At 42.5% G+C, this 24,545-nt stretch overlaps 1 protein-coding gene across 1 annotated transcript in view; it reads right to left on the minus strand.

Annotated features, from left to right (window-relative positions):
* MINDY4B (MINDY family member 4B) overlaps window positions 1-24,545 on the minus strand; it is a 41,942-nt gene that overhangs the window by 1,966 nt on the left and 15,431 nt on the right. The window contains exons 5-8 of the mRNA XM_061637035.1: window positions 24,395-24,489; window positions 23,274-23,439; window positions 3,773-3,946; window positions 1,969-2,149 (exon numbers count right to left, since the gene is read on the minus strand). Of these exons, the coding sequence (XP_061493019.1) occupies window positions 1,969-2,149; window positions 3,773-3,946; window positions 23,274-23,439; window positions 24,395-24,489 (616 nt within the window). The remainder of the gene's footprint in view (window positions 1-1,968; window positions 2,150-3,772; window positions 3,947-23,273; window positions 23,440-24,394; window positions 24,490-24,545) is intronic.

The raw sequence follows: 24,545 nt of genomic DNA on the forward strand, positions 1-24,545 counted from the left end.
AGAGAGAGTGGTTGAGTGGGGTTCAAGGCTGAGTGGGGAAGTCTCCTTACTCCTAGTCAGACATTCTTTTTCTTCACTGATGGTTTGCTTGTATCTTGGTAAGTAAGTCAAGTATTACAGAGATGCCCGCAAGTCTCTACTCCAAAACTCTCTCATCCAAAGGAGATTACACCAAATAGTGTTGTCTCCTGAACGACTCACAATTTGGGAACATGGGAAGTTGAACCCCATTTCATCAGTTTCATGTGGAGATTATAGCTACATCTCCTTAAGCAGTAGGGGTGGCATATAAGAACATAAGAAGAGCCTGCTGGATCAGGCCAGTGGCCCATCTAGTCCAGCATCTTGTTCTCACAGTGGCCAACCAGGTGACTGGGGGAAGCCCGCAAGCAGGACCCGAGTGCAAGAACACTCTCCCCTCCTGAGGCTTCCGGCAACTGGTTTTCAGAAGCATGCTGCCTCTGACTAGGGTGGCACAGCACAGCCATCATGGCCAGTAGCCATTGATAGCCCTGTCCTCCATGAATATGTCTAACCTTCTTTTAAAGCCATCCAAGCTGGTGGCCATTACTGCATCTTGTGGGAGCAAATTCCATAGTTTGACTATGCGCTGAGTAAAGAAGTACTTCCTTTTGTCTGTCCTGAATCTTCCAACATTCAGCTTCTTTGAAAGTCCACGAGTTCTAGTATTATGAGAGAGTGAGAAGAACTTTTCTCTATCCACTTTCTCAATGCCATGCATAATTTTATACACTTCTATCATGTCTCCTCTGACCCGCCTTTTTGGGGTGGAGGTGCTTAGCTGACCTCCTGGCAGGTGACTTGCTGCTGTTTACCAGGAAGGGGTCAAGTGGTGGTGAGGTCAATGTCGTGTGAACATACCAGTGGAGTCAATCCTGCTAGTGCAGCGGTTCTTACACATTTTTGAGTCACAGGCTCCTTTGAGAATCTGATGAAAGATATGGACCCCCATAAATAAATAAATAAATTTTATTGCATTGGAAACAGATTTTTTTTGCGCCCAGTTCATGGACCCCTTGAAGCCCATCCAAGGACCTCCTGTGGGTCCATGGACCACAGGTTAAGAACCCATGCACTGGTGCATTTGCACTATACTAACCTCACCACCACCACCTTCCCTCTCCATCGCAGTATGCAGCTGCAAATCACCTTCTGGGAAGTCAGGGCAGCATCTCTAGCCCACCATGTCATCTGCTACTGTTACATCTATATCCTGCCTTTCTTCCATCACGGAACCCAAGGTGGCATACATATGGTTCCCAGGTCAGCCATCAAGGGACTGATCAGCCCTAGACCTGCTTAGCTTCAGCAAGGTGGTCGCTTCATGAGCCTTCAGACTATATGATTCTTTTTAGAAAATCTATGCATAATTCTTCAGCATGTCCCTTATTTTGCATAAGAGAGCACTTTCTTGATATTCATTGGTCACTGAGTGCTTAGTAAAAAAAATAAAGAAAAAGAATTGGGTTCTTAATGGATTATATGGCCTAAAATGATTGGGGTATTTTATCTCCAACTGACAATGCTTTCAGAAATCTCTCTAGGGACTGTACTTCTCTTTGGAAATGTTTTCCTCTCCTAATTGCTGGAGTCTTCTTTCAAATCTGCTCTCAGTCAGTTTTTTTTTTTTTTTTTTACTGTTACTGTGACTTGTCTGGTGTTTTCATAAGGGCTACTTACTGAAAACACCTTTTAGTCTAGAATTTGGCACTTCTGAGTATCACTGGTAATGCAGAACAAGATGCAAAAGAGAGCCAATTTAAAAATCAGAAGGTGCACTCAAGTCAGCATAGCTTTTTTATAAAATGATTAATGGAGATGGGAAAATGCACCAAAACTGGATGCAAGCATCATTTGTGAAAAAGGCATTGATGGAGATACAACACTGAAAAAAATGTTGAGGGAATTCATTTTAAAAAGTTCTCTCCAGTAAATGTAAGTGCCTACCTACTGTTAGATGCACTGTTGTCTTCTGTGAGGGCTGCCCATTATAAAAATACAAATCAAAGAGGTGTTCCATTTTCCAGTCAGACAAGAGCAACCTGTTAGTGCTGAAAAGAACACTGTATGTTCTATTGATGTTGCACAACCATATAGGCAATTTAGGAGTCTTCAGCATACTTCCAACCTTGAGTAGAAAGAATATTGATTATACACACTCATGGTGAAGTAAGGCTTTAAAAAACAAAAACAAATGCACCTTTAAAAAAGCATATTTCCATTTGCATAAAAATAAGAGTCTGACCTAGCTGATAATTTAAAACAATTGGTATTATCACATGTGGCTGTAAGATGTCATCAATCTCCAGATTAGCCATTAATTATTGCATTTTGGACTGAACAAGAGATTCCACATGAGTTGTCTTTAAGACAATGAATAACATCCCTATGTACTAACTAGCCTTGCTTCGTAGTCATCTCCATACTGAAGTTTGCCCTAGTTCTGGTACATAGCAAAGGCACATGCATCTCTTCCCCTTGCTCTCTCTAAGATTTCTGTCTATATAAAATCTCCAACAGAGATCCCAATTAGCTCCCACAAATCTTCCTGAAAAGATGGGTCTTGGGGTGTTAAGGCAGGGGTGGGGAATCTGTGACCCTCCAGATATTGCTGACCATAACTTCTATAATCTCTCAATGGCCATTCTAGCTGGGGCTGATGGGAGTTGTAGTCCAACTGTAGTTTGGTAGCTGTAAGGCCACAAAGGTTGTGCTCTGATTCACTTCCTTGGACTGGCTGTTCTACAACCCTGGGGCAACTCCTCCAAAGACCCGTTTCTTGCCAAGGCCAATCTGACCTCACGCAATGATGGTACTAAAAGCTGTCAGGAAAGAGCTACCGTTTTGGGAGTGGATGTTCTCATGTAGCATATCCAGTTCCTGCAGTGCACAGGCTTTGAGGCTTCACACTCACAATGGTCCCCATCATGTGTCTATACAATGGATGGGTACAACTTTAAAAATAATATAGGCAGGCTGGCTTTCCATTTGGTACAGCCAGCTTTCTACTATTGGCTATGCTGGACAAATAAACTACGTATGACCGAGCATATTTTTGAGAAGTCATTACTAGGGTGGGAGGGATTGAGAATGTATAGAGCTTGTCTGAGAGTGAAAGTTTATCGAGTTTGTTAGTGAGCAGAGAAATTGCTTAGCAACTTTCTAGACCAGCCACCCCAACCTAGGGTCTTTCAGATGTGTTGGACACCAGGCTGTCTGGGTGCATCTCCTTTTCCTCCTGTCCAGAGTGCATCTTTAATTAGTGTTTTAAACGCTAATTAAACACTGTGCAAGGACCCCCATTTTGGTTCAAGGACCAGGTTGGGTTGGTCCCAGGTCAGATTGGGGCCACTCTGAAGCACCGGATCAGGCTCTGAATCAGATAGGGGGGGCATGCACACCCCTAGTACTACCCCTCTTGTGTCCTGTTTCTCTTACTTCCAGTCCCAGATTTTACTCATCTATTCACAGTGGGCAAGACCAATAAACAACATTTCTTGGGGCAAAAAGCAGCCAGGCAGGGGACAATTTTCAGCAGAAAAGTGGTATGGGACTCTAATCCAGATCAAGAGCATGCTCTGGATTGGTGCCCCATGGCTACTTTTTCTCCAAAATAAAACTGGTCAGGTGAAACATGCAACTTTAAATACATGATTAATATTATGTGTACTTTGGTCCTGTAGCTCAAGTACAGTCCTGAATCCAAAAGGCACTCTCAAGAGAAATTCAGGGATTTGCATGTTTACCATACCTGTGGGAGGCTGCGATGTTCCACTTCTTCCTTGCTCCAGTGCAAATAGCCTACCTCACTGCGAGACAAGACTCCATGCAGCTGCTTTAGCACGCTGCCCTCATTGTCAACTTTCTGGAACCCATTAAACACATGTGGGCTTGCTCTGCCTGTTAAGATGATGTTCAGAATTGCCTAAAGGGGAGAAAACCCCAAATCACACTTTCAGGTGTCCAGTCCTAAGCTGATCTCAATAATTACCTCTGCTGGCTGTTCATCAACGTTCAGCAATACTGTATCTGTCAATGAATGGACACTACAGTGTGTGTGTGTTTAATCATTCCCAGTTTGCTCTGTTTCTCCAATTTAAAATTGACTATGAAGCTGCTATGAGATCTGCAGTGGACAAAAAGGACAAATATTGTACAGGTACTTGCATTTTCCTGCTCTGCTGATCAAATAGCAGCTGCAGGGCAGGGGGGCAATGTAAATCAAAAACAGAATGAATAGAGAATGTTAATGCTTCTTCAAAGCTTGGAAAAGTTACTTTTTTGGACTACAACTCCTACCAGCTCACTCCAGTGGCCATGCTGGCTGGGGCTGATGGGAGTTGTAGTTTAAAAAAGTAACTTTTCCAAGCTCTGCTTCTTCTCCTTTGACCACTGTTCCAGTCAAAATTGCAGATCTCTGTGGCTGTTTGAAAGTCAGAAAATATTGGGAGAAAGTCAGATCTTCCCTTTCATGCTTCTTGTGGGCCATACACATGTGTTTGTATGTTATGTTTTAACAAAATCTTTAGTGGCTCTGTCTTAAGGTTTGATGTGCCAGTTACAGTCTATAGTTGGAGTGTACCAACAGGTATGCCAGTTAGCTATTAATATCATGTTATGATGGCAGTGCTGGCACATACACTGGCACATGTGATTAGCAAGTTGGAAACACTTGGCATACATCAGTAAAGCAGCTATTATGATTGAACATTGGCTTTGTCTGTACCCTGAATAATGTGGCAAATTGGGGTGATTCGGGGCAGACTCTCATGTTCTCAAGTCGGATTGCACCGTTAACACAGCATGTTGAGATGGATCTGGGAGGGCCCAACCTTCTGAGTAGTTCTGTTATCTTGGTTTTCCCAAAAAGTTAAATGCACAGCCTTTCCCCCCACTTTTCTGAGAAACGAAACCAAGAGTAGAAACATACTCACTGTTCTGCCAGTTCCAGTACATCTCCACTTCTCTCTTCTGAAAATGGGGGCACGCAACACTAGTCAAACCCTGCCCCTTTTTACTGTAAAACTTGGTGGGAGCTGCTTGAGTGTTGTTGTTGTTTTTAAATTCAGCTTCAAAGAGATTTCACAGCTGATAGGCAGATCAACTCATTCCTCCTCCAGGTGTGGCTAATGGAAATGCTTTGATCTGGTGGCTAGTGTGTTCAAAGCCCAAGCTTACTTGGAAATACCAAGAATTCAAGAGGGGAGGAGGTGGTGAGCAGAGGGGAGGGAGTGGAGAGGTAGGGGGAGGTGGATCTTTCATTTTGAAAGACAGGTCTAGATTTTAATCATAAGGAATTATTTTCTGAGGCCACTCCCATCACAGTTATTTGGGGGAGTAATGTTCAACTAAACATATGAGTCATCATTCTCCAACAGGTTTTGGCTGTGAGGGCAGAGAGTAAGCAGTGGAGTTAGACTACTGGGGCGGTCTGCTTCTTTCCCAACCATTATTTTTCATTACAATCACTTTTCATACTGTTTGCCCACAAAAAACTAAGGGAGGGAACATGATTTCTGTTTTCCCATCCCAAAATGGTCATATCTCCCCTTGTGGGAGAACAGCAGCACCTGTCTTTCTGAAATTTGGCAGGGTTCATCCCCTGCAATTTGCACCCAAATCTGGGAGAAAAATTAAAAAGATTTTGTTTTTCCTTTTTGGGGAAAAATGTTAAAAGTTCTCTGTAAACTCCCACCCCACTAGATGAATCTGCCTGAAATTTGGCAGGCTTAATCCTGGAAGGGATCCTTTGCCCACTGATTTCATCCACTTTTGTTAAAACGTTATATCCATTTTTAGATTCCCTATTACATTCAATAGGGGCAAAAGAGAGCTTTGGATTTAACAGATCATATTTAGACCCCAACAACAGAGTTGGAGTGACACAGAGTGGATCTGTAACAGATTGGGCTCCTTCTTAATGCTATAGATAAAAGACAAATCTTGTGGTTGCTGCAGACCCCTAGTAGATATTCTAAGAACTGGTATTAGCAATGCTAGAGCAAATAAGCTACAAATTAGCTGTGGTTCTCTTAGTCATGATTCACAGAAATGACTAAAGACTAAATGACTAAAGAGCTTATCAGAAGTACAACATTGCTTTCTTACTAAATTACTATGTAAGTACTAATAAATATGCTATCTCTTCTTGCTCCAAACCAGAGGTTGGAAAAGTTACTTTTTTGAACTACAACTCCCATCAGCCCAATCCAGTGGCCATGCTGGCTGGGGCTGATAGGAGTTGTAGTTCAAAAAAGTAACTTTTCCAAGCTCTGCAACTAAGAAACTTACACATCTATATTAAGCATTAAAATCAACCATGAGAAAAGACTTTAGTTACTCCAGCTCTCTCTTCTTTCCCCTGTTACTTTGCCAGAGTGTGCAAAGGGCCTTGCCTTATACATAAGACCATAAGAAGAGCTTGCTGGATCAGGCAAATGGCCCATCTAGCCCAGCATCCTGTTCTCACAGTGGCCAACCAGATGCTTATGGGAAGCCTGCAGAAGGACCTGAGCGCAACAGCACTCTCCTCCCCTGCGGTTTCCAGCAACTGGTATTCCGACTGTGGTGGCAGAGCATGCATGAGATACTGAGCCCACTCAGGTACTGCAAATTCCTGAAAACGGGTGTATTCTTTAAATATATATTTGTCAATAACATTATTGATTAAAAACTGGGAGCCTTTAAATGTCCTTTAAAAAGTATTGAAGAAAATACACCCTCCTCCAGCAGTGGTGGCTCATGAGGTGAGATGGAACCAGTCGCATCTTCACAATGACAAGGTTGCAGGAGCTCTGGGTCAGCAGTGGCAGCAGCCTCACAGGTGTGCATGCAGTTAGCAGGGTCACTGCACCCCTGAGCTTCCTGACCTCCTCACCGCAGCCTGTCTCTGATACATCTCCAATCCCAACAAGCACAGCACCGTTGCTGGGAGGACACCACTACCTCTGCCCCACTTTATGAGCCACCACTGCCCTTCCCTCCATAAACCTACTTGTCTACAGATGAAGTTTCCAAGCCTGCAGTGCAACAGATGAGTTGTGGTGACGTCAAGGTCTTTTTGCAGCCTATCCGACCAAAACACAAAGAAAAAGTTATTGTTTTCTAATGTAGTTTGATGCCTTGTGTTACCCATCATTGTCAGCCTGCTTGCCAGAAATCTGAATTGAGTTTAAGCTAATTTGCTAGCAAAATGCAAAATTCCTCTGCCCCGTTTCTGTTCTGTTCCTGCCCTCCCATTGCAGCCCCATAAGATACTGCCTACAATGTTCAATAGGACATCCAACCCTCTACATGGAACAGCATGAGAATATGCTATACCAGGCGTCTAGGAATAAGAAAATGGACAATGTTCTCATTATGTTCCTATGGCATAGGATGCGTTTGATAAGCAATGTGATATAGTGGCTTTTTGGGTCCAATACTTGAGGACATTTGAGGAAGAATACTGTGGGCACCACCTCTTCTGGTTGCATCTCTCCTCACTTGACCAGATCATACTCCCCCAACTCCAAACAGACAGAAAGAGAAAAAAAGCAAACGAACACACTTTTGTTTTTCCAGGAGTCTGGGTAAAAGTCAGATCTAATCAAATTAAAACAAGTTCTCTTGAATATACATGATATACAGAAAAGACCCTCTCTCTGATAACCACCTACCTAATCTCAGCAGGTGAAGGCACCTGAAGGGCCTCAGCTCCTAGGCAGGTGGTCTTTCAGGTACTGTGGACCCAGACTGTTTAGAGGTACTTCTAGATGGGTCTTTATTGTGGGATTAGTGCTCCTTGTGCATGCAGGGTTTTTTTTTACAGCATCCACATGATGTTGTTGGCATCAAAATGCCAGCCTTTATCCCCTCTGAGTTGGCCAAATCTGTCCATTTGGGTTCTCTAAGTTTCTCTTTTTTCTAATCTTAAATTAACTTCTCCACATTTCTGCAGCAATTTGCAATCTAAAAAAAATCCTCTTGAAATTTCTTCTAATAAACACATTTTTGTATGTAGTTTTGACTATTGTACATTTTTGCAAGCAATTTTCCCAATGCCTCCCTGGGCTACTTTGGAAGGAAGGGCAGGATATAAATGTAATAAATGAAAATAGAGAAATTTTGTATGGTATTTTCATTAATATATGCATTTTTATGCAATTCCCCTCTAACATAATTTTTTGAACAAATTGTTCAAAACTTATTGAACAATATTGTTTGGTTGGAAAACTGCATTGCAAAATTCAGAGTAGTGTGAATTTTGAAGGATAATTGTGTTTTGGTTTGCATATTAGTTTAAGAAGTGCAAATAATATAGTTTCTCATTAAACAAAATCAAATTATTCCCCCATCCCTAATCCCCCACATTTAATTCAGATTTACCCTTATAAATAAAAAAATCCTATTGCCAGTGACCCATTTGCTATATCTCAACAATCGGCATGTAAATTAAGCCCCCGCCTCAAAGCAGCTTAGAATGTTAAATATAGGGTGTTAGGCCTTGTGTGTTTTGTATTTGCACCATTATTTGAAAATGCTACAAAAATCGAGAATAGCTGCAGAGGGTCTCTACTCAGCTAGTAGGGCAGGGTCAGTTACCTGTAGTGTTATGCATCACTGTAAACTATTTCAATACATTAGGAGTTAGTCAAGCAGTATGAACTACATTCATGTATGTTGAGCCACACTCCTTTGTCCCATAGTTATGTGCAAATGGAGGAAGTTATTTCTTTATGAATGTATTCTGTCATTACACAACACAGAACATTGCTCAGATCTAGTGATATCTTATAGGTAAAGGAGCTACAATGGACAAAGCTCCCTTGCTTTGGCAAGAGAAGGGCTAGAGTGATGTATGAATAAATGAAATGGCATACCCCCTTGTTGAAGAGCACATCAGTGCATACCAGGAGCCTTGGCTCAGAAAGGTGTGTAGGAATCACAGCCAGACCAAAAGAAAATAGCTGTGCTTTTTAAATTAAATATCAAATCACATGGAAAAAGCAGCTATGTACATCCTGCCAATAACCATTTGTCCTGAAAGTGTGTTTTGAGATAAAGTTGGTTTCCTTATATAGGTTTTTCTTTTAGATTCAAAGTGAGCCAATCAATTCTGGGCACTACAACTTAATTCATTAATCAATCAATCAATTAATAAATTAATTAAATGGCTCTTCCCATTTATTTATCTTATAGACTATTATAATTATTTTATTTTCAGAACCCAATTATGTACTATTTGTACTTTTATGTAATAGCAAACACATGCACACACTCACTCTGCATTCAGGGCATTGTATCTACATGTGATGCTGTGATATTTATTGATGTGCTGCTGCAGCGTTTCCTAACCTGGTGTCCTCCAGATGTTGTTAGCTTACAACTCCTGTCACTCCACGCCATTCACCATGCTGCCAGAGGGTGATGAGAGTCCAACAATTTCTGGAGAACAGCAGGCTGGAGAAGATGCAAGGCTGTGCTATACAGAAGTTGGGGGTTTCAACAGAAAAGGAAGATACATACTGTATAAAGCCTTTGAAGGGTGTGTAACATACAACTTTACAAATGTAAACAAATAAATATGCAAAGAGTTCAATAAGTACATGCACACTATGTATGAAACCAGAGCTCAGAGGTACTAATGTGGCTCTGATGCATACTGTAACTCTATTTGCTCTTGCACTTCCTCTTGTAACAGTTACTCAGAGCTGTCACAGTGATGCCTTAGGTTCAACTTTAAACTGTTCCTTATGGGATTCTTGAAAGTTATAATTTCAGAATAAGATTTAGAAGTGGTAGTTAATTTCTTAACAGCTACAGAAATAATTATTGCAAACAACTGGAAAAGAAAGAATGCACTATCTTTATTTGAATGGATCCAGAAGATATGGTCAATCGTGACAATGATTAAACTAACTTATTTTAAGAGATCACAGGTAAATTAGCCAAGTAGGTTTATGAAAAAATGTACTATATTTGTTATGTTTTGGAATGATAAATATCAAAACGATGTACAACCATACAATTTTTAAAATTCATTTTAAGTTTGTTCTTTTAGTATTTCTGTTAGATGTTTTTAGATTCATTCATATAGATTTACTTGTTTTTAATTTTAAAACATTTAGACTGTTAAAAGACACCAGAAGGGAAAGCATGAGGCCAGAGGCTTCATCCTAAAGTAGGCTGGCCCTGTGTTCTACTTTACAGAGAACAGCCTTCTCTTTGAAGGGCTGTGAGAGGGCAGTCCTCTCTTTGAAGGCATCATCTGAAGGGCATCCGGTCGAAGTCCAGTTTAAACATAAAGAACCATACAAAGGGAGACCTCAGAGCCCTATCCACAGCTAGCAGCTGGAGAGCAGACTGAGCAGGCACACAGGTCACAGTTTTCCCCACTATAGTGAGATGTATTGTATTTCTGTTTAAATCATAGTAATTATTTCTAAATTTTAACCTACGTATATAAAAATTCACTTATGCAAATCAGTGTTCTCTCTTGTTCTCTTTTTTGGTAAAACGTTTTATCAAAAAGAAGGAAATATAAGTGGCCATCCTATCCTAAAGGGCAATAGCTCCGTGCTAGACCATCTGATTTGCTTGGAGAAGGACCTAGGCTCAATCCCTGCCATCTCCAGTTAGGACTAGGAATGTCCCGGCTGAAATACTGAGAGCCACTGCCAATCAAGGTAGAAATTACTGAGCTAGATGGACCCATGGGCTGATTCTCTCTTACTGTGCAGAGCTTGGAAAAGTTACTTTTTTGAACTACAACTCCCATCAGCCCCAGCCAGCATGACCACTGGATTGGGTTGTTGGAAGTTGTAGTTCAAAAAAGTAACTTTTCCAAGCTCTGCTGTTTTGTGTATTGCCAATTTAGAGGGTTGTTAAGCAAGCATTTCTGAGGATAGGACTATAAGTTTTGTAAGGTTTTGTGGGGTGGACTGAATGAACAGCATACGTTGGCAAACCACGCTGCTGTTCTCAGTACACTATCTCTCAAGACATTGCGATCTGACCAGTGGAAAAACAGGATGTGGTTAACTTTATGGCTGTAAACGATACTGACATCTGTAGTGGTTAAATAACTGCCTGCATATTGCCACGTAGATAATGCTGTTGTACTATGTATGTACGTGATGTTATACAATAGTTAAAGGTCATAGGCTGTTTATGGAGAGAAAATAATCCACGCCTCCAAGCGGAGGTAAAATAAAAGCGGAGACGAGAATTACGAGGGGGGCTCCGAAATTGAACTCTGGTCTCACCGTGTCTCACTGTGTCGTGATATCTACATCTGGTGACCCCGACGTGATTCAGAACAAACACCCTCGTACCCACTGGCAGGATCAGCCAACGGTGCACCTCAGCGTACAGCTCCCATTCGTGAGTATGGGGGGGGAATTGTCAGCTCAGCAGAAGGTTCATGCACAAGAGCTACAAAAAATTTTAAAACAGGATACCTCAGCTTTTATAAGTCGTTCTCACATTGAATCATTGTTAAAAACAATTCAATGTCAATGTCCATGGTATCCAGAGCAAGGATCACTACGTCAGTCAGATTGGATAAAGATAGGGAGAAAATTACATGAAGAACCAAGAGCACCTATTCACCATCTCTTATTATGGCAAAAGTGTGCTGAGGCCATTAGTCATTTAGGGATAAAAGAGACATCGCTGTTTGCCAATTCTGACCAGAAAACTCCTCTTTATCCCCAACTTTCTTTACCTACACCTGAAAAGGATATTGAGAAATTTGTAAATGCTCCTCCATATAGCCCTCCAGTTCAACAAGAACAGGTTACTGGGAAGGTTAAAGCAGCCATAGCTCAGGCTGCAGCCTCAGGATTATTATCTATGGAAGAAATGGGAGACTGGGAGGGTACAATTTCAGCTTTTCCCGTTACATATCAGCCAGATCCTAATAATGCTAATAATCGCATAGCAACTTGGACAGCTCTTCCGTTTTCTGTTATTAGAGAAATAAATAAGGCAGTAAGAGAATATGGGATTACGGCTAATTATGTACAAGGGATGTTGGAAGGAGTAGCTACTGGATATAACATGATCCCTCAAGATTGGAAGGATCTCTTTAGGATGATTTTGACTCCTTCGCAATATGTAGTTTGGGACCAAGAATTTAGACATGCTGCTATAGCAGCTGGGGATGCTAATATCATTCCCGAGCAAATTTATGGGTCAGGTAATTTTGCTACCATAGCACAACAAGGGGTATTGCCTGAAGCCGCATTTCATCGAACTGCTGAGTGTATACAGAAAGCATTTAAAAAGGTGCCTGCTGGGAAAGAACCCTTACGTTCTTTTACGAATGTACGGCAGCAAGCAACAGAGCCCTATTTTCAGTTTGTTGACCGTTTGAAAGAGGCTCTGACACGGCAGGTTGATAACCCTCAGGCACAAGGGGAATTATTGTTAAAATTAGCTTACGAGAATTCTAACACAGACTGTAAAAAGATTTTGAAAAACATTATTCATAGACCGCAATATGAATTGGGAGACATGATTCAAGCTTGTGCAGAGGTAGGTACACATGTTCATGCCATGACATTGTTAGCTGGGGCATTAAGACAGGGTAACAAACCTACAGGCAATTGTTTTAATTGTCAAAAGCCTGGTCATTTCAGAAGGGAATGTCGGGCTCCTGGCGGAGGAGCATTTAAAGGTGGGGGCACTGTTACAAACCGGCCAAAGAAAATCTGTCTGAAATGTAAAAAGGGTTATCATTGGGCTAATCAGTGTCGTTCAGCTCCCACTACCAATACCAATGTGTCTTCCCGTCCTATTGAGGGAAACTGAACTTGGGGCAGGCTTCCAGCCCCGAATCTCAAGGAAGTGTACCCACCCCTGCTACTCAAGGAAGCGCTGGAATTGATTTAATACATGCAGAGTCAAAAGATGTTCCTTTGCCTGGAGCAGTTCTTTTAATGCCTACCACACTCACTGGCCCTTTACCAGAAGGCACCGTAGGCCTTGTACTACCGCGATCCTCTGCTTCCAAGAATAATATAATGGTGGTACCTGGTGTTATTGATTCTGATTATCAGGGAATTATTTATATTCAGTATTGGAGTCACCTTCCCCTTCAGTTGAAGAAGGGAGATTCTTTTGCGCAACTATTGTTATTGCCATATCGTCTTTTCACATCGAACACTTCCTCCCAAAAACGTACTGGTGGATTCGGATCTACAAGGACGAAATCGCCGAGTGTGAGTATTTCAGGTAATCCTTTCCATCCACAGGTAGCTGCAGTACTGGCAGAAGTGACCAGGGAGAAACCGGTTCGTAAGTATTGTTTAAACAATGTTATTTTTGAAGGTATTATAGATTCTGGGGCAGATGTCACAGTAATTGCTGAACATAACTGGCCATCCTCTTGGCCAGTAGAAGTGGCCCCTTCTGTGTGGGGAGTGGGCGGAGCTCAGGATTCAAAACGGAGTAAGGATTGGATACAAGTTGTTGCTCTTGATGGTGATCGTATAGCCCACATTCGCCCTTGTATTTTGGACATTTCAGTAAATCTGTGGGGAAGGGATTTACTGGAGCAATTCCAGACCACCATTGTTATTAATGATTAGCCAACAAAAGGCAGCTCTTCCTTTACAATGGAAGACAGACATACCCATTTGGGTAGAACAATGGCCCTTACCCAAAGAAAAATTAGAAGCTCTGCACCAACTGGTAAAGGAGCAACTGGAAGCTGATCATATAGCAGAAAGTAATAGCCCTTATAACACCCCAGTGTTTGTGATTAAAAAGAAATCTGGAAAGTGGAGGCTCTTACATGATTTACGAGAAATAAATAAATTAATTGTGCCCATGGGTCCGCTACAATGTGGGACGCCCAATCCAAATTTAATTCCATATGACTATTCCTTAGCTATTATAGACCTGAAAGATTGCTTTTTCATGCTGATCAGGCTCTTCGTGCCCTCCTTTGCACACCCATAGAAAGTCATGCCCTTCATCATCAAAATGCTAAAGCACTCCAGAAGCAATTCCATCTTACTGCCCAGGAAGCCTCTGCCATTATTCAACAATGTCCCCAATGCACACAGTTAACTCTATCCCCAGAACCAGGAGTGAACCCACGAGGTCTCATAGTTAACCAGTTGTGGCAAATGGATGTTACACATTTTCCTACTTTCTCCCCATGGAAGTATTTGCATGTTACAGTAGATACATATTCCGGATACATATGGGTAACTCCTCAGAAAGGGGAAAAAACTAAGAATGTTATTAATCATGTCATTCGTTCTATTGCCATCATGGGCCAACCTCAGACGATAAAAACTGATAATGGTCCTGCATATGTTTCACAGCAATTTGCACAGTTTTGCACTAAGTGGTCCATTACACATTTGTTTGGTATTCCTTATAATTCTACAGGTCAAGCTGTCGTCGAACGTACCAATCGTACCCTTAAAGAGCATTTGCTTAAACAAAAACAAAAAGGAGGAGTACCACTGGGATTGGCCACCAAAGAGGAGTGGCTGGCACAAGTGTTGTTTACCATTAATCATTTAAATTTGTCTCAATCTCCCAATACTCATTTTTCCTTTTCTACTCGAGCGCAGCGGCATTTTCAGCAGTCGGAGTCTCTACCTGCCCCGCGGGTGCAGTTTCGGCAACTACCAAATCCAGAGTGGAAAGGCCCAGTTCCGCTTATAACGTGGGGTCGAGGTTACGCGGCTGTGTCTACGCCTGACGGTCCTGTGTGGGTACCTGCTAGGTGTATCCGGCCCTGGAAAGACGATGTCCTGGCACGATAATCTTAAGAATCCCATCCCTAATTTTTCTCTGCAACTTCAGGATACTGGGATGTCTTCCAGGAAGCGTGGTCGGAATGTTCCGCAACCTCCCGTGACTTGGGGCCAAATAAAGAACTTAGCAACACAAGCAGAAAAAGCAATGGAACAAGCCGGGGTGGACAAGACAACTGAGAATACCATTCTTGCTTTAATTGCGTCTTTAAATACAAATTCTATTTTTGTACTTTGCATTTGTTGGATTTTAGGAAGCGCCGGGGCTGACAGGTTGGGGCAGGAGTTGGGGATGCGGTTTCAACACAATATCTGGGTTCAGTTAGCAAGAATGACAAATGTGAGTGACTTTTGCATGACTGAACATGTACAGGAAATGGGTATGTTGGGAACATGTTTAATACCCGTATGCAAAGCACCTGGGGATATTGGGAACATTACAGGACTTGGGCGGTTCATGAATACTTCAGAGATTAAATATCATACTGTTTCGAATTGGGGAACTCCAACCTTCCAGCTGCCTGTTAATGCTTTTCAATTATTTACATCACATGTTGCAAATTCCATTAATAATACGTGTGCTCGGATGGTTAATTGTAGTCGACATAAGGTGCAGAAGGGATGTCTAAAGGTTGGGAGACCCACATGGAATTGTACACAGCACATTAACATATCCAGTATGTACGGACACATTCCTTTACCAGGTGGATGGTTTTGGACATGTGGAGAAACCACTTTTAATTATGTTCCCGCTAATATTTCTGATACCATCTGTTGCCTGAGTCGACTGGTTCCCATTTTCCTTCATAAAAGGGAGTTGCTAGCCCAACGTAGGAAAAGAGAAGCTGTTGCCATGCCGGCTGATTGTAATGACAAGGTGGAATTGCTTAATAAAGCAGAAAGTGTATCACTAGCCATCTCCCTTGTTGGACTTCCTGCATTGGCAGTAAGTAACAGCAATCAATTACATAAATTAGCCTGTAATTATGTTAAGATGATAAATGCCACCTCTCGAGCCATTGCTTTGTTAAATGAAGAGCAGGGTATATTAAGACAAGCTATCTTGGATAATCGTGCAGCTATAGATTACCTGCTATTACAACATCAGTTGGGGTGCGAAACTATAAAGAATATGTGCTGTTTTAATTTAACTGACAACAGTTTTGAAATCAGAACACAGGTAAAAAACTTGAAGGATCTAGCTAATAACATTTTGCAGGACGCCCCTACAACTTGGTGGCAGTGGCTTTGGAGTTGGCTGCCCACTGGATGGCTAAGTCAGATTCTTAGATATGCTATTCTTTTACTCATTTTAAGTATAGGCTTATGCTGTTTTTTACAATACCTTTTCCAGACGTGTACACCTGTTGCTCCGCGACCATTACGTAGTAATTACTTTTTGCTAAAAAATAAAAAAGGGGGAGATGTGGGGTGGACTGAATGAACAGCATACGTTGGCAAACCACGCTGCTGTTCTCAGTACACTATCTCTCAAGACATTGCGATCTGACCAGTGGAAAAACAGGATGTGGTTAACTTTATGGCTGTAAACGATACTGACATCTGTAGTGGTTAAATAACTGCCTGCATATTGCCACGTAGATAATGCTGTTGTACTATGTATGTACGTGATGTTATACAATAGTTAAAGGTCATAGGCTGTTTATGGAGAGAAAATAATCCACGCCTCCAAGCGGAGGTAAAATAAAAGCGGAGACGAGAATTACGAGGGGGGCTCCGAAATTGAACTCTGGTCTCACCGTGTCTCACTGTGTCGTGATATCTACAAGGTTTTGTTTTGAAATGAGCTTATGGGGAGGATCAGAATGGCATGGTGGTATTTTCAATTTAACATTACGGAATGCAAAAAATTCATGCTGACTATAGTATACAGCCACTCTTGTGGCTGCATAATAAAGCAGAACTAATCCACTACTAGTGTGGAGGGGCCTTAGATTTCTATAAAGGCATTACACGAGCTAGAGGGAGCCCCAGCTGATGAAGCGTCAAGGCCCCAGCTGACAAAGTGTCAAGGCGAGTTAAGCAGCAGAGCAAAAAGAGGGTAAGTAGCTCCCATTTAGTCCATTATTTAATTGAAGTAAAACAGCTCAGAGCAATAAGTAATAAGGGCAGCCCAAGGTCACCCTGAGCTAGGAGCCAAATCCTGAAAGAACCTATATCTTAGGAGACAGATCCTAGGAGAAGGAAGCCTATAGAAAGCTAGTTTTCAACACCACCCTAGCAGGAAAGCTTCAGGGGACTGTAAACAAGGCTAAATTCCAGTCGGAGAGAAGGGGGAAAAGGAAACTCCACCGATACATACAGGGAGAGAGTCAGCTCAGTCCTTGCTAAAAAGGGCAGCTTCAGCCTTCCTGAAACACAACCACAAGCTCTGTTTCCCTAGGTTAAAGAAAGGTCAGGCTGTTCTAGGTGGGAAAACAACAAACAAAAAAGACTTGCCTGGAAGGCGCAGCCCCTTGCTTAGGTTAAAAGCAGCCAAAAGCTTAAACAGCCCCGCCCCTCGCTCAGGAAGGAAGGAAGCCTGCCTTCCTGCCTTCAAAGGAAGGAAGCTTGAGAGAATACTAAAGAGTTAAGCCCCAGCTGATAGCCATCAGCCTCAAGTAACACATCATTGGCTGGCAGCAGTAGCTGGGAGGAACCAGCCACACATATAAAGTCAGAGCACCCTAGCGAGGGAGCCTGCTCCACGAGCTAGAGGGAGCCCCAGCTGACAAAGCGTCAAGGCGAGTTAGGCAGCAGAGCGAGTTAGGCAGCAGAGCGAGTTAGGCAGCAGAGCGAGTTAGGCAGCAGAGCGAGTTAGGCAGCAGAGCGAGTTAGGCAGCAGAGCGAGTTAGGCAGCAGAGCGAGTTAGGCAGCAGAGCGAGTTAGGCAGCAGAGCGAGTTAGGCAGCAGAGCGAGGAGGCCAGGGCCCCCCACTCTGCCCATCTGTTCCCTGACCTCAACTAAACCACAGTCTCCAACCCATTGACGTAATAAACCTTAAACAAAACTATGCAGGTAAGAAGCCAGCAGGGGTGTGGGGGCTTTCCAGTGTTTTGCACCGCCTGCAGCATGTACGACTATCTGCCTGTTGGACAGAAGTCGTGGGTGTGCTCTCAGTGCAATGAGCTCCTGGCTCTCCGGGAACAACTTCATTTCCTTGAGGCCAAGGTGGCGGACCTGGAAAAGCTGAGAGAGGCAGAGAGGTGTGTGGAGGAGGCCTTCAGGGACGTTATAGCTGTGTCCCACTCCAACGATGATAGCTCTCCTGCTATCATGGAGAATGATGGTCTCGGGGAAGGACAGCATCCAGCTGAGGAAGAGGGAAACGATCCCTTAGAAGAGACCCATTCCTTGGGGGATGAGCAGCTATCTTCTCGTGCCGAGGATATATCTCCAGGGGGTGGAGGGATCCTTGTAGTGGGTGATTCGATCATTAGGAACATAGACAGTGGGGTGTGTGATGGGCGTGTAGACCGCAAGGTGTTTTGCCTACCTGGTGCGAAGGTTGCGGATATCGCCCATCGTTTAGATAGTTTGGTAGACAGTGCTGGGAAGGAGTCAGTGGTCGTGGTGCACGTTGGCACCAACGACATGGGGAAATGCAGCCGTGAGGTCCCGGAAGCAAAATTTAGGTTGCTAGGTAGGATGCTGAAAGCCAGGACCTCCAAGGTGGCTTTCTCTGAAATGCTACCAGTTCCACGTGCAGGACCAGCCAGACAGGCCCAGCTTCGCAGTCTTAATGCGTGGATGAGACGATGGTGTCGGGTGGAAGGGTTTGGATTTGTTAGGCACTGGGGAACATTTTGGGACAAGCCGGGTCTGTACAAAAGGGACGGGCTCCACTTGAACCAGAATGGAACCAGACTGCTGGCACTTAAAATTAAAAAGGTAGCAGAGCAGCTTTTAAACTGACTGAGGGGGGAAACCCGACAGGAGCTGAGAAAGGTCCGGTTCGGAATAAACCTCCCCCCTGGGATAAAAACCAAAGAAATGATGAAATTTTAAAAGGGGTAGGCCTAGAAGTAGGCATTGTGAGAGCAGGGGCACAGGATATAAATTCAGAAGAGCAAAATTACCACAGGCCTAACCACAAGTGCCAAAGACACTTGAAGAGAGACACTGCTTACAAGTGCCTGTACGCTAATGCTAGGAGCCTCCGAACCAAGATGGGAGAACTGGAGTGTTTGGTCTTAGAGGAGAGCATTGATATAGTGAGCATAACGGAGACCTGGTGGAATGGAGAAAACCAGTGGGATACGGTTATCCCTGGATATAAACTATATCGGAAGGACAGGGAAGGACGTATTGGTGGCGGAGTCGCTCTATACGTGAAAGAAGGCATTGAATCCAGCAAGCTGGAAACCCCAAAAGAGGCAGACTCCTCCACAGAATCGTTGTGGGTGGTGATACCGTGCCCCAGGAGGGACTTAATACTGGGAATGATCTATCGTCCCCCTGATCAAAATGCTCAGGGAGACCTTGAGATGAGATATGAAATTGAGGAAGCATCCAAACTAGGAAAGGTGGTAGTAATGGGTGACTTCAACTACCCGGACATAGACTGGCTGCATATGTGTTCCAGTCATGACAAAGAAGCAAAGTTTCTAGATATTCTAAATGACTATTCCCTAGATCAGTTGGTCATGGAACCGACCAGGGGGACGGCAACCCTGGACTTAATCCTCAGTGGGGACCGGGACCTGGTGCGAGATGTAAGTGTTGTTGAACCGATTGGGAGCAGTGACCACAGTGCTATTAAATTAAACATACATGTAACTGGCCAATTGCCAAGAAAATCCAACACGGTCACATTTGACTTCAAAAGAGGAAACTTCACAAAAATGAGGGGATTGGTAAAAAGAAAGCTGAAAAACAAAGTCCAGAGGGTCACATCACTCGAAAATGCTTGGAAGTTGTTTAAAAACACTATATTAGAAGCTCAACTGGAGTGCATACCGCAGATCAGAAAAGATACCGCCAGGGCCAAGAAGATGCCAGCATGGTTAACGAGCAAAGTCAAGGAAGCTCTTAGAGGCAAAAAGTCTTCCTTCAGAAAATGGAAATATTGTCTGAATGAAGAAAATAAAAAGGAACACAAACTCTGGCAAAAGAAATGCAAGAAGACAATAAGGGATGCTAAAAAAGAATTTGAGGAGCACATTGCTAAGAACATAAAAACCAACAACAAAAAATTCTATAAATACATTCAAAGCAGGAGACCATCTAGGGAGACAATTGGACCCTTGGATGATAAGGGAGTCAAAGGTGTACTAAAGAACGATAAGGAGATTGCAGAGAAGCTAAATGAATTCTTTGCATCTGTCTTCACAGTGGAAGATATAGGGCAGATCCCTGAACCTGAACTAACATTTGCAGGAAGGGATTCTGAGGAGCTGAGACAAATAGTGGTAACGAGAGAGGAAGTTCTAAGCTTAATGGACAATATAAAAACTGACAAATCACCGGGCCCGGATGGCATCCACCCGAGAGTTCTCAAAGAACTCAAATGTGAAATTGCTGATCTGCTAACTAAAATATGTAACTTGTCCCTTGGGTCCTCCTCTGTGCCTGAGGACTGGAAAGTGGCAAATGTAACGCCAATCTTCAAAAAGGGATCCAGAGGGGATCCCGGAAATTACAGGCCAGTTAGCTTAACTTCTGTCCCTGGCAAACTGGTAGAAAGTATTATTAAAGCTAGATTAACTAAGCACATAGAAGAACAAGCCTTGCTGAAACACAGCCAGCATGGCTTCTGCAAGGGAAAGTCCTGTCTCAGTAACCTATTAGAATTCTTTGAGAGTGTCAACAAGCATATAGATAGAGGTGATCCAGTGGACATAGTGTACTTAGACTTTCAAAAAGCGTTTGACAAGGTACCTCACCAAAGGCTTCTGAGGAAGCTTAGCAGTCATGGAATAACAGGAGAGGTCCTCTTGTGGATAAGAAATTGGTTAAGAAGCAGAAAGCAGAGAGTAGGAATCAACGGACAGTTCTCCCAATGGAGGGCTGTAGAAAGTGGAGTCCCTCAAGGATCGGTATTGGGACCTGTACTTTTCAACTTGTTCATTAATGACCTAGAATTAGGAGGGAGCAGTGAAGTGGCCAAGTTTGCTGACGACACTAAATTGTTCAGGGTTGTTAAAACAAAAAGGGATTGCGAAGAGCTCCAAAAAGACCTCTCCAAACTGAGTGAATGGGTGGAAAAATGGCAAATGCAATTCAATATAAACAAGTGTAAAATTATGCATATTGGAGCAAACGATCTTAATTTCACATATACGCTCATGGGGTCTGAACTGGCGGTGACCGACCAGGAGAGAGACCTCGGGGTTGTAGTGGGCAGCACGATGAAAATGTCGACCCAGTGTGCGGCAGCTGTGAAAAAGGCAAATTCCATGCTAGCAATAATTAGGAAAGGTATTGAAAATAAAACAGCCGATATCATAATGCCATTGTATAAATCTATGGTGCGGCCGCATTTGGAATACTGTGTACAGTTCTGGTCGCCTCATCTCAAAAAGGATATTCTAGAGTTGGAAAAGGTTCAGAAGAGGGCAACCAGAATGATCAAGGGGATGGAGCGACTCCCTTACGAGGAAAGGTTGCAGCATTTGGGGCTTTTTAGTTTAGAGAAAAGGCGGGTCAGAGGAGACATGATAGAAGTGTATAAAATTATGCATGGCATTGAGAAAGTGGATAGAGAAAAGTTCTTCTCCCTCTCTCATAATACTAGAACTCGTGGACATTCAAAGAAGCTGAATGTTGGAAGATTCAGGACAGACAAAAGGAAGTACTTCTTTACTCAGCGCATAGTTAAACTATGGAATTTGCTCCCACAAGATGCAGTAATGGCCACCAGCTTGGACGGCTTTAAAAGAAGATTAGACAAATTCATGGAGGACAGGGCTATCAATGGCTACTAGCCATGATGGCTGTGCTCTGCCACCCTAGTCAGAGGCAGCATGCTTCTGAAAACCAGTTGCCGGAAGCCTCAAGAGGGGAGAGTGTTCTTGCACTCGGGTCCTGCTTGCGGGCTTCCCCCAGGCACCTGGTTGGCCACTGTGAGAACAGGATGCTGGACTAGATGGGCCACTGGCCTGATCCAGCAGGCTCTTCTTATGTTCTTATGTTCTTACAATGCTGACAGTTTTATTTTTTATTCCTTTCCTAATTTGCCTTTTCCACAGCTGCCACACACTGGGGGTGCCTCCAGACTGTCAGTGTTTTGCAGGAGGGATTCCAGCATATTCTGGGAGATTTAGATTTGCACAATTAAAGTAGATTAAAGCACTCTGTTGTCCTACTTTTTAATTATTCATTAACATTATTATTTTATTTATAAAATTTATATAAATAAATAAATAAAATTTATATTATTTTATTTATTTTGATAAAAACATCAAAGCGGTTTACAACATGTTTAAAACAACCACCACCATAGAACAAAAACATTAAAAATGCAATAAAACAAAAGCAACTGTTGTGGGGGAAAAAACTTCTTAATTGCCTGCATAAGCCTGGTGGAACAATAAGGTTTTCAGCAGGCACTTAAAAGTTAAAAGTTATATCCCACCATTCCTCTCAAAGAGTCTTAGCAACAAATGCACTTTAAAAAAGAATTTGACTTTTTGCAGTTAGGAAAGTGACAGGGAAATGCATTGAAAAGTGCAGAATAAACAAATTATTAATGGCAAGACGTATAAACACCCCAAAAGCAAATCAGGATGAATGCCCATTGTTGTATAATCTCTCAAAAATTCAGAACAAATGCTTATTAAAGACCGGGTGTAATCTAACTTTCATGCAGGCTTTGTGCAATCAAATCAGGATGAATGCTCAATAATGACCTCAAGATCTCTTTCCTGGTCAGTCAGTGCTAGTGCAGATCCCATGACAGAGGGTGTAGGCAACAGGCTGCTGTACCCTGTACATCACTGGGAAATTTTGAAAGGTTTATGAATGTTCCCTGGCTTTGAATCTGGAAATTCTAGTCAAGGAGATTCCACATAGAGATGAATGGGTTACTGACAGCCCATTTTGATTACTACATGACATGTGCAGCACAGAGAATAATATGTGCTCTCCCATAACTCATGCCAATTATTCCTTTATTGATGTACTTTCAGTGAAACAGCTGGCCAGGCCTCAAGATATTTAAGTACACATACAAGGTAGCTCAATAAACGGTGCTAAATTTAACGTATTTTCTCTGTGGTCAGAGTCTTTTCTTTCTTTTTATGGTGTCTAATAAAAGAAAGAATTACAGCACCTCGATTCCCACAGTGTTTGTTGTCTTTGTTTTTTTCCAGTAAACAGCAAGTCTCTGGCTGTGAATTAGATCTTTAGGTGTTTATTCTTTGTAGCACAACATACAACAGTACTCCTGCTTCTGAGATTTTTCTATTTCTTAGCTCTTACATTCAAACCAGACATCCTCCCCTCTTGCAAATCTGTGGGTGTTTTTTTTTTAAGATAGCTTCTCTTACTTACTCTTTCGGTAAAGTGATCCTCTTTGTAATCTATACTTGGAGTAAAATAAGTGTCATTGGTGACAAGACAAACAGTAGCTTTCTGACCATCTCCTGCTGTCCACAGAATATCCACCAGGGATGTTGCAAGAGCCTTTTCTTGTTCTTTTTGGCTTACTTCACATAAACTGCAAAGCCAGATAGAAAACAGACTGTAAACGAACCACACTGGAAAATCAATAGACCAGGGAAGGGGAACCTGTGACCATTTAGACATTATTGGCAGTGGTATAGCTAGGGCTAGACCTCAGGGCTAAAGTCTAGAATCCTACAACTCAGATCCCTCCCCCAGCAACTACCTAGAGAGCAGCAGGTGATGGGTGCACTGGCAAATAGGCCTAGCATCAGAATCTGGGCCAGCCAGGGCATGCCAGGGCCCGCCAGGGCTGACATAACCACAGCATTCTTCTTATTTGTTTTCTTTTAATTTTTTTAAATAGTTTTTTATAGTTAGCATTGCGGCAGCTGTGCATTTACATGACTATAGATGCTCACTTTATTATTTTTACTTTAAATATATATTATCTTTTTCTACAACAAAATGGTGCGTAATCCCAAGTAATCATGGCAGCAAACGCAAAACCCATTTTATTCCATATAGTCATGATGGTGCAAAACTGCATAAGCTCAGAATATTTTTTTTAAAAAAAACAGGCTTGGCAAACTCTTTTTGTTTGTTTTTCGCTATATCGTATCAGGAATTGCCAGTTAGCTCTCCCTCCTTTATGTGCTTTACACAAGGCAATCTAAAGACCCCTCCCCCTAATATTAAATCCACGATCCAAAGTTTCCTAGCTGCACCACTGTTGTTGAATACAGCTGCCATCATCCCGGATTATCCCCACACTAGCTGGGACTGATGGCAGTTGGTATCCAGCAAAATCTGAAGAGCCACAGGTTTTGCTTCCCTGTAAAAGACTATGAAACAGCTCCTTGGTTTTCAATACTGGAAGGTATCTCCATTCTCTCTATCTAGATTCATTGGGCCACATAAGGCAAGTGGTATGGGAACCAAAAATTCTGGAACCAAAAACTCATATAGCATTAATAAATATCTCTGTCCACCCACATCTACTTCCTTACCTTTGCAGGTCCATATTTTCATCGTTATTTTGTACAAACAGTAAGTATTTAATAATGTTCATCTGAACAGCCATCTGAACAGCGGCTCCTCCTCCCTAAAAGAAAATATAGTGTGTAAGCTCTATTTAAGTTAGGATGTGCATTTATTTAT

Source organism: Rhineura floridana, chromosome 7, assembly GCF_030035675.1.
Source record: "Rhineura floridana isolate rRhiFlo1 chromosome 7, rRhiFlo1.hap2, whole genome shotgun sequence".
Taxonomy (NCBI): domain Eukaryota; kingdom Metazoa; phylum Chordata; class Lepidosauria; order Squamata; family Rhineuridae; genus Rhineura; species Rhineura floridana.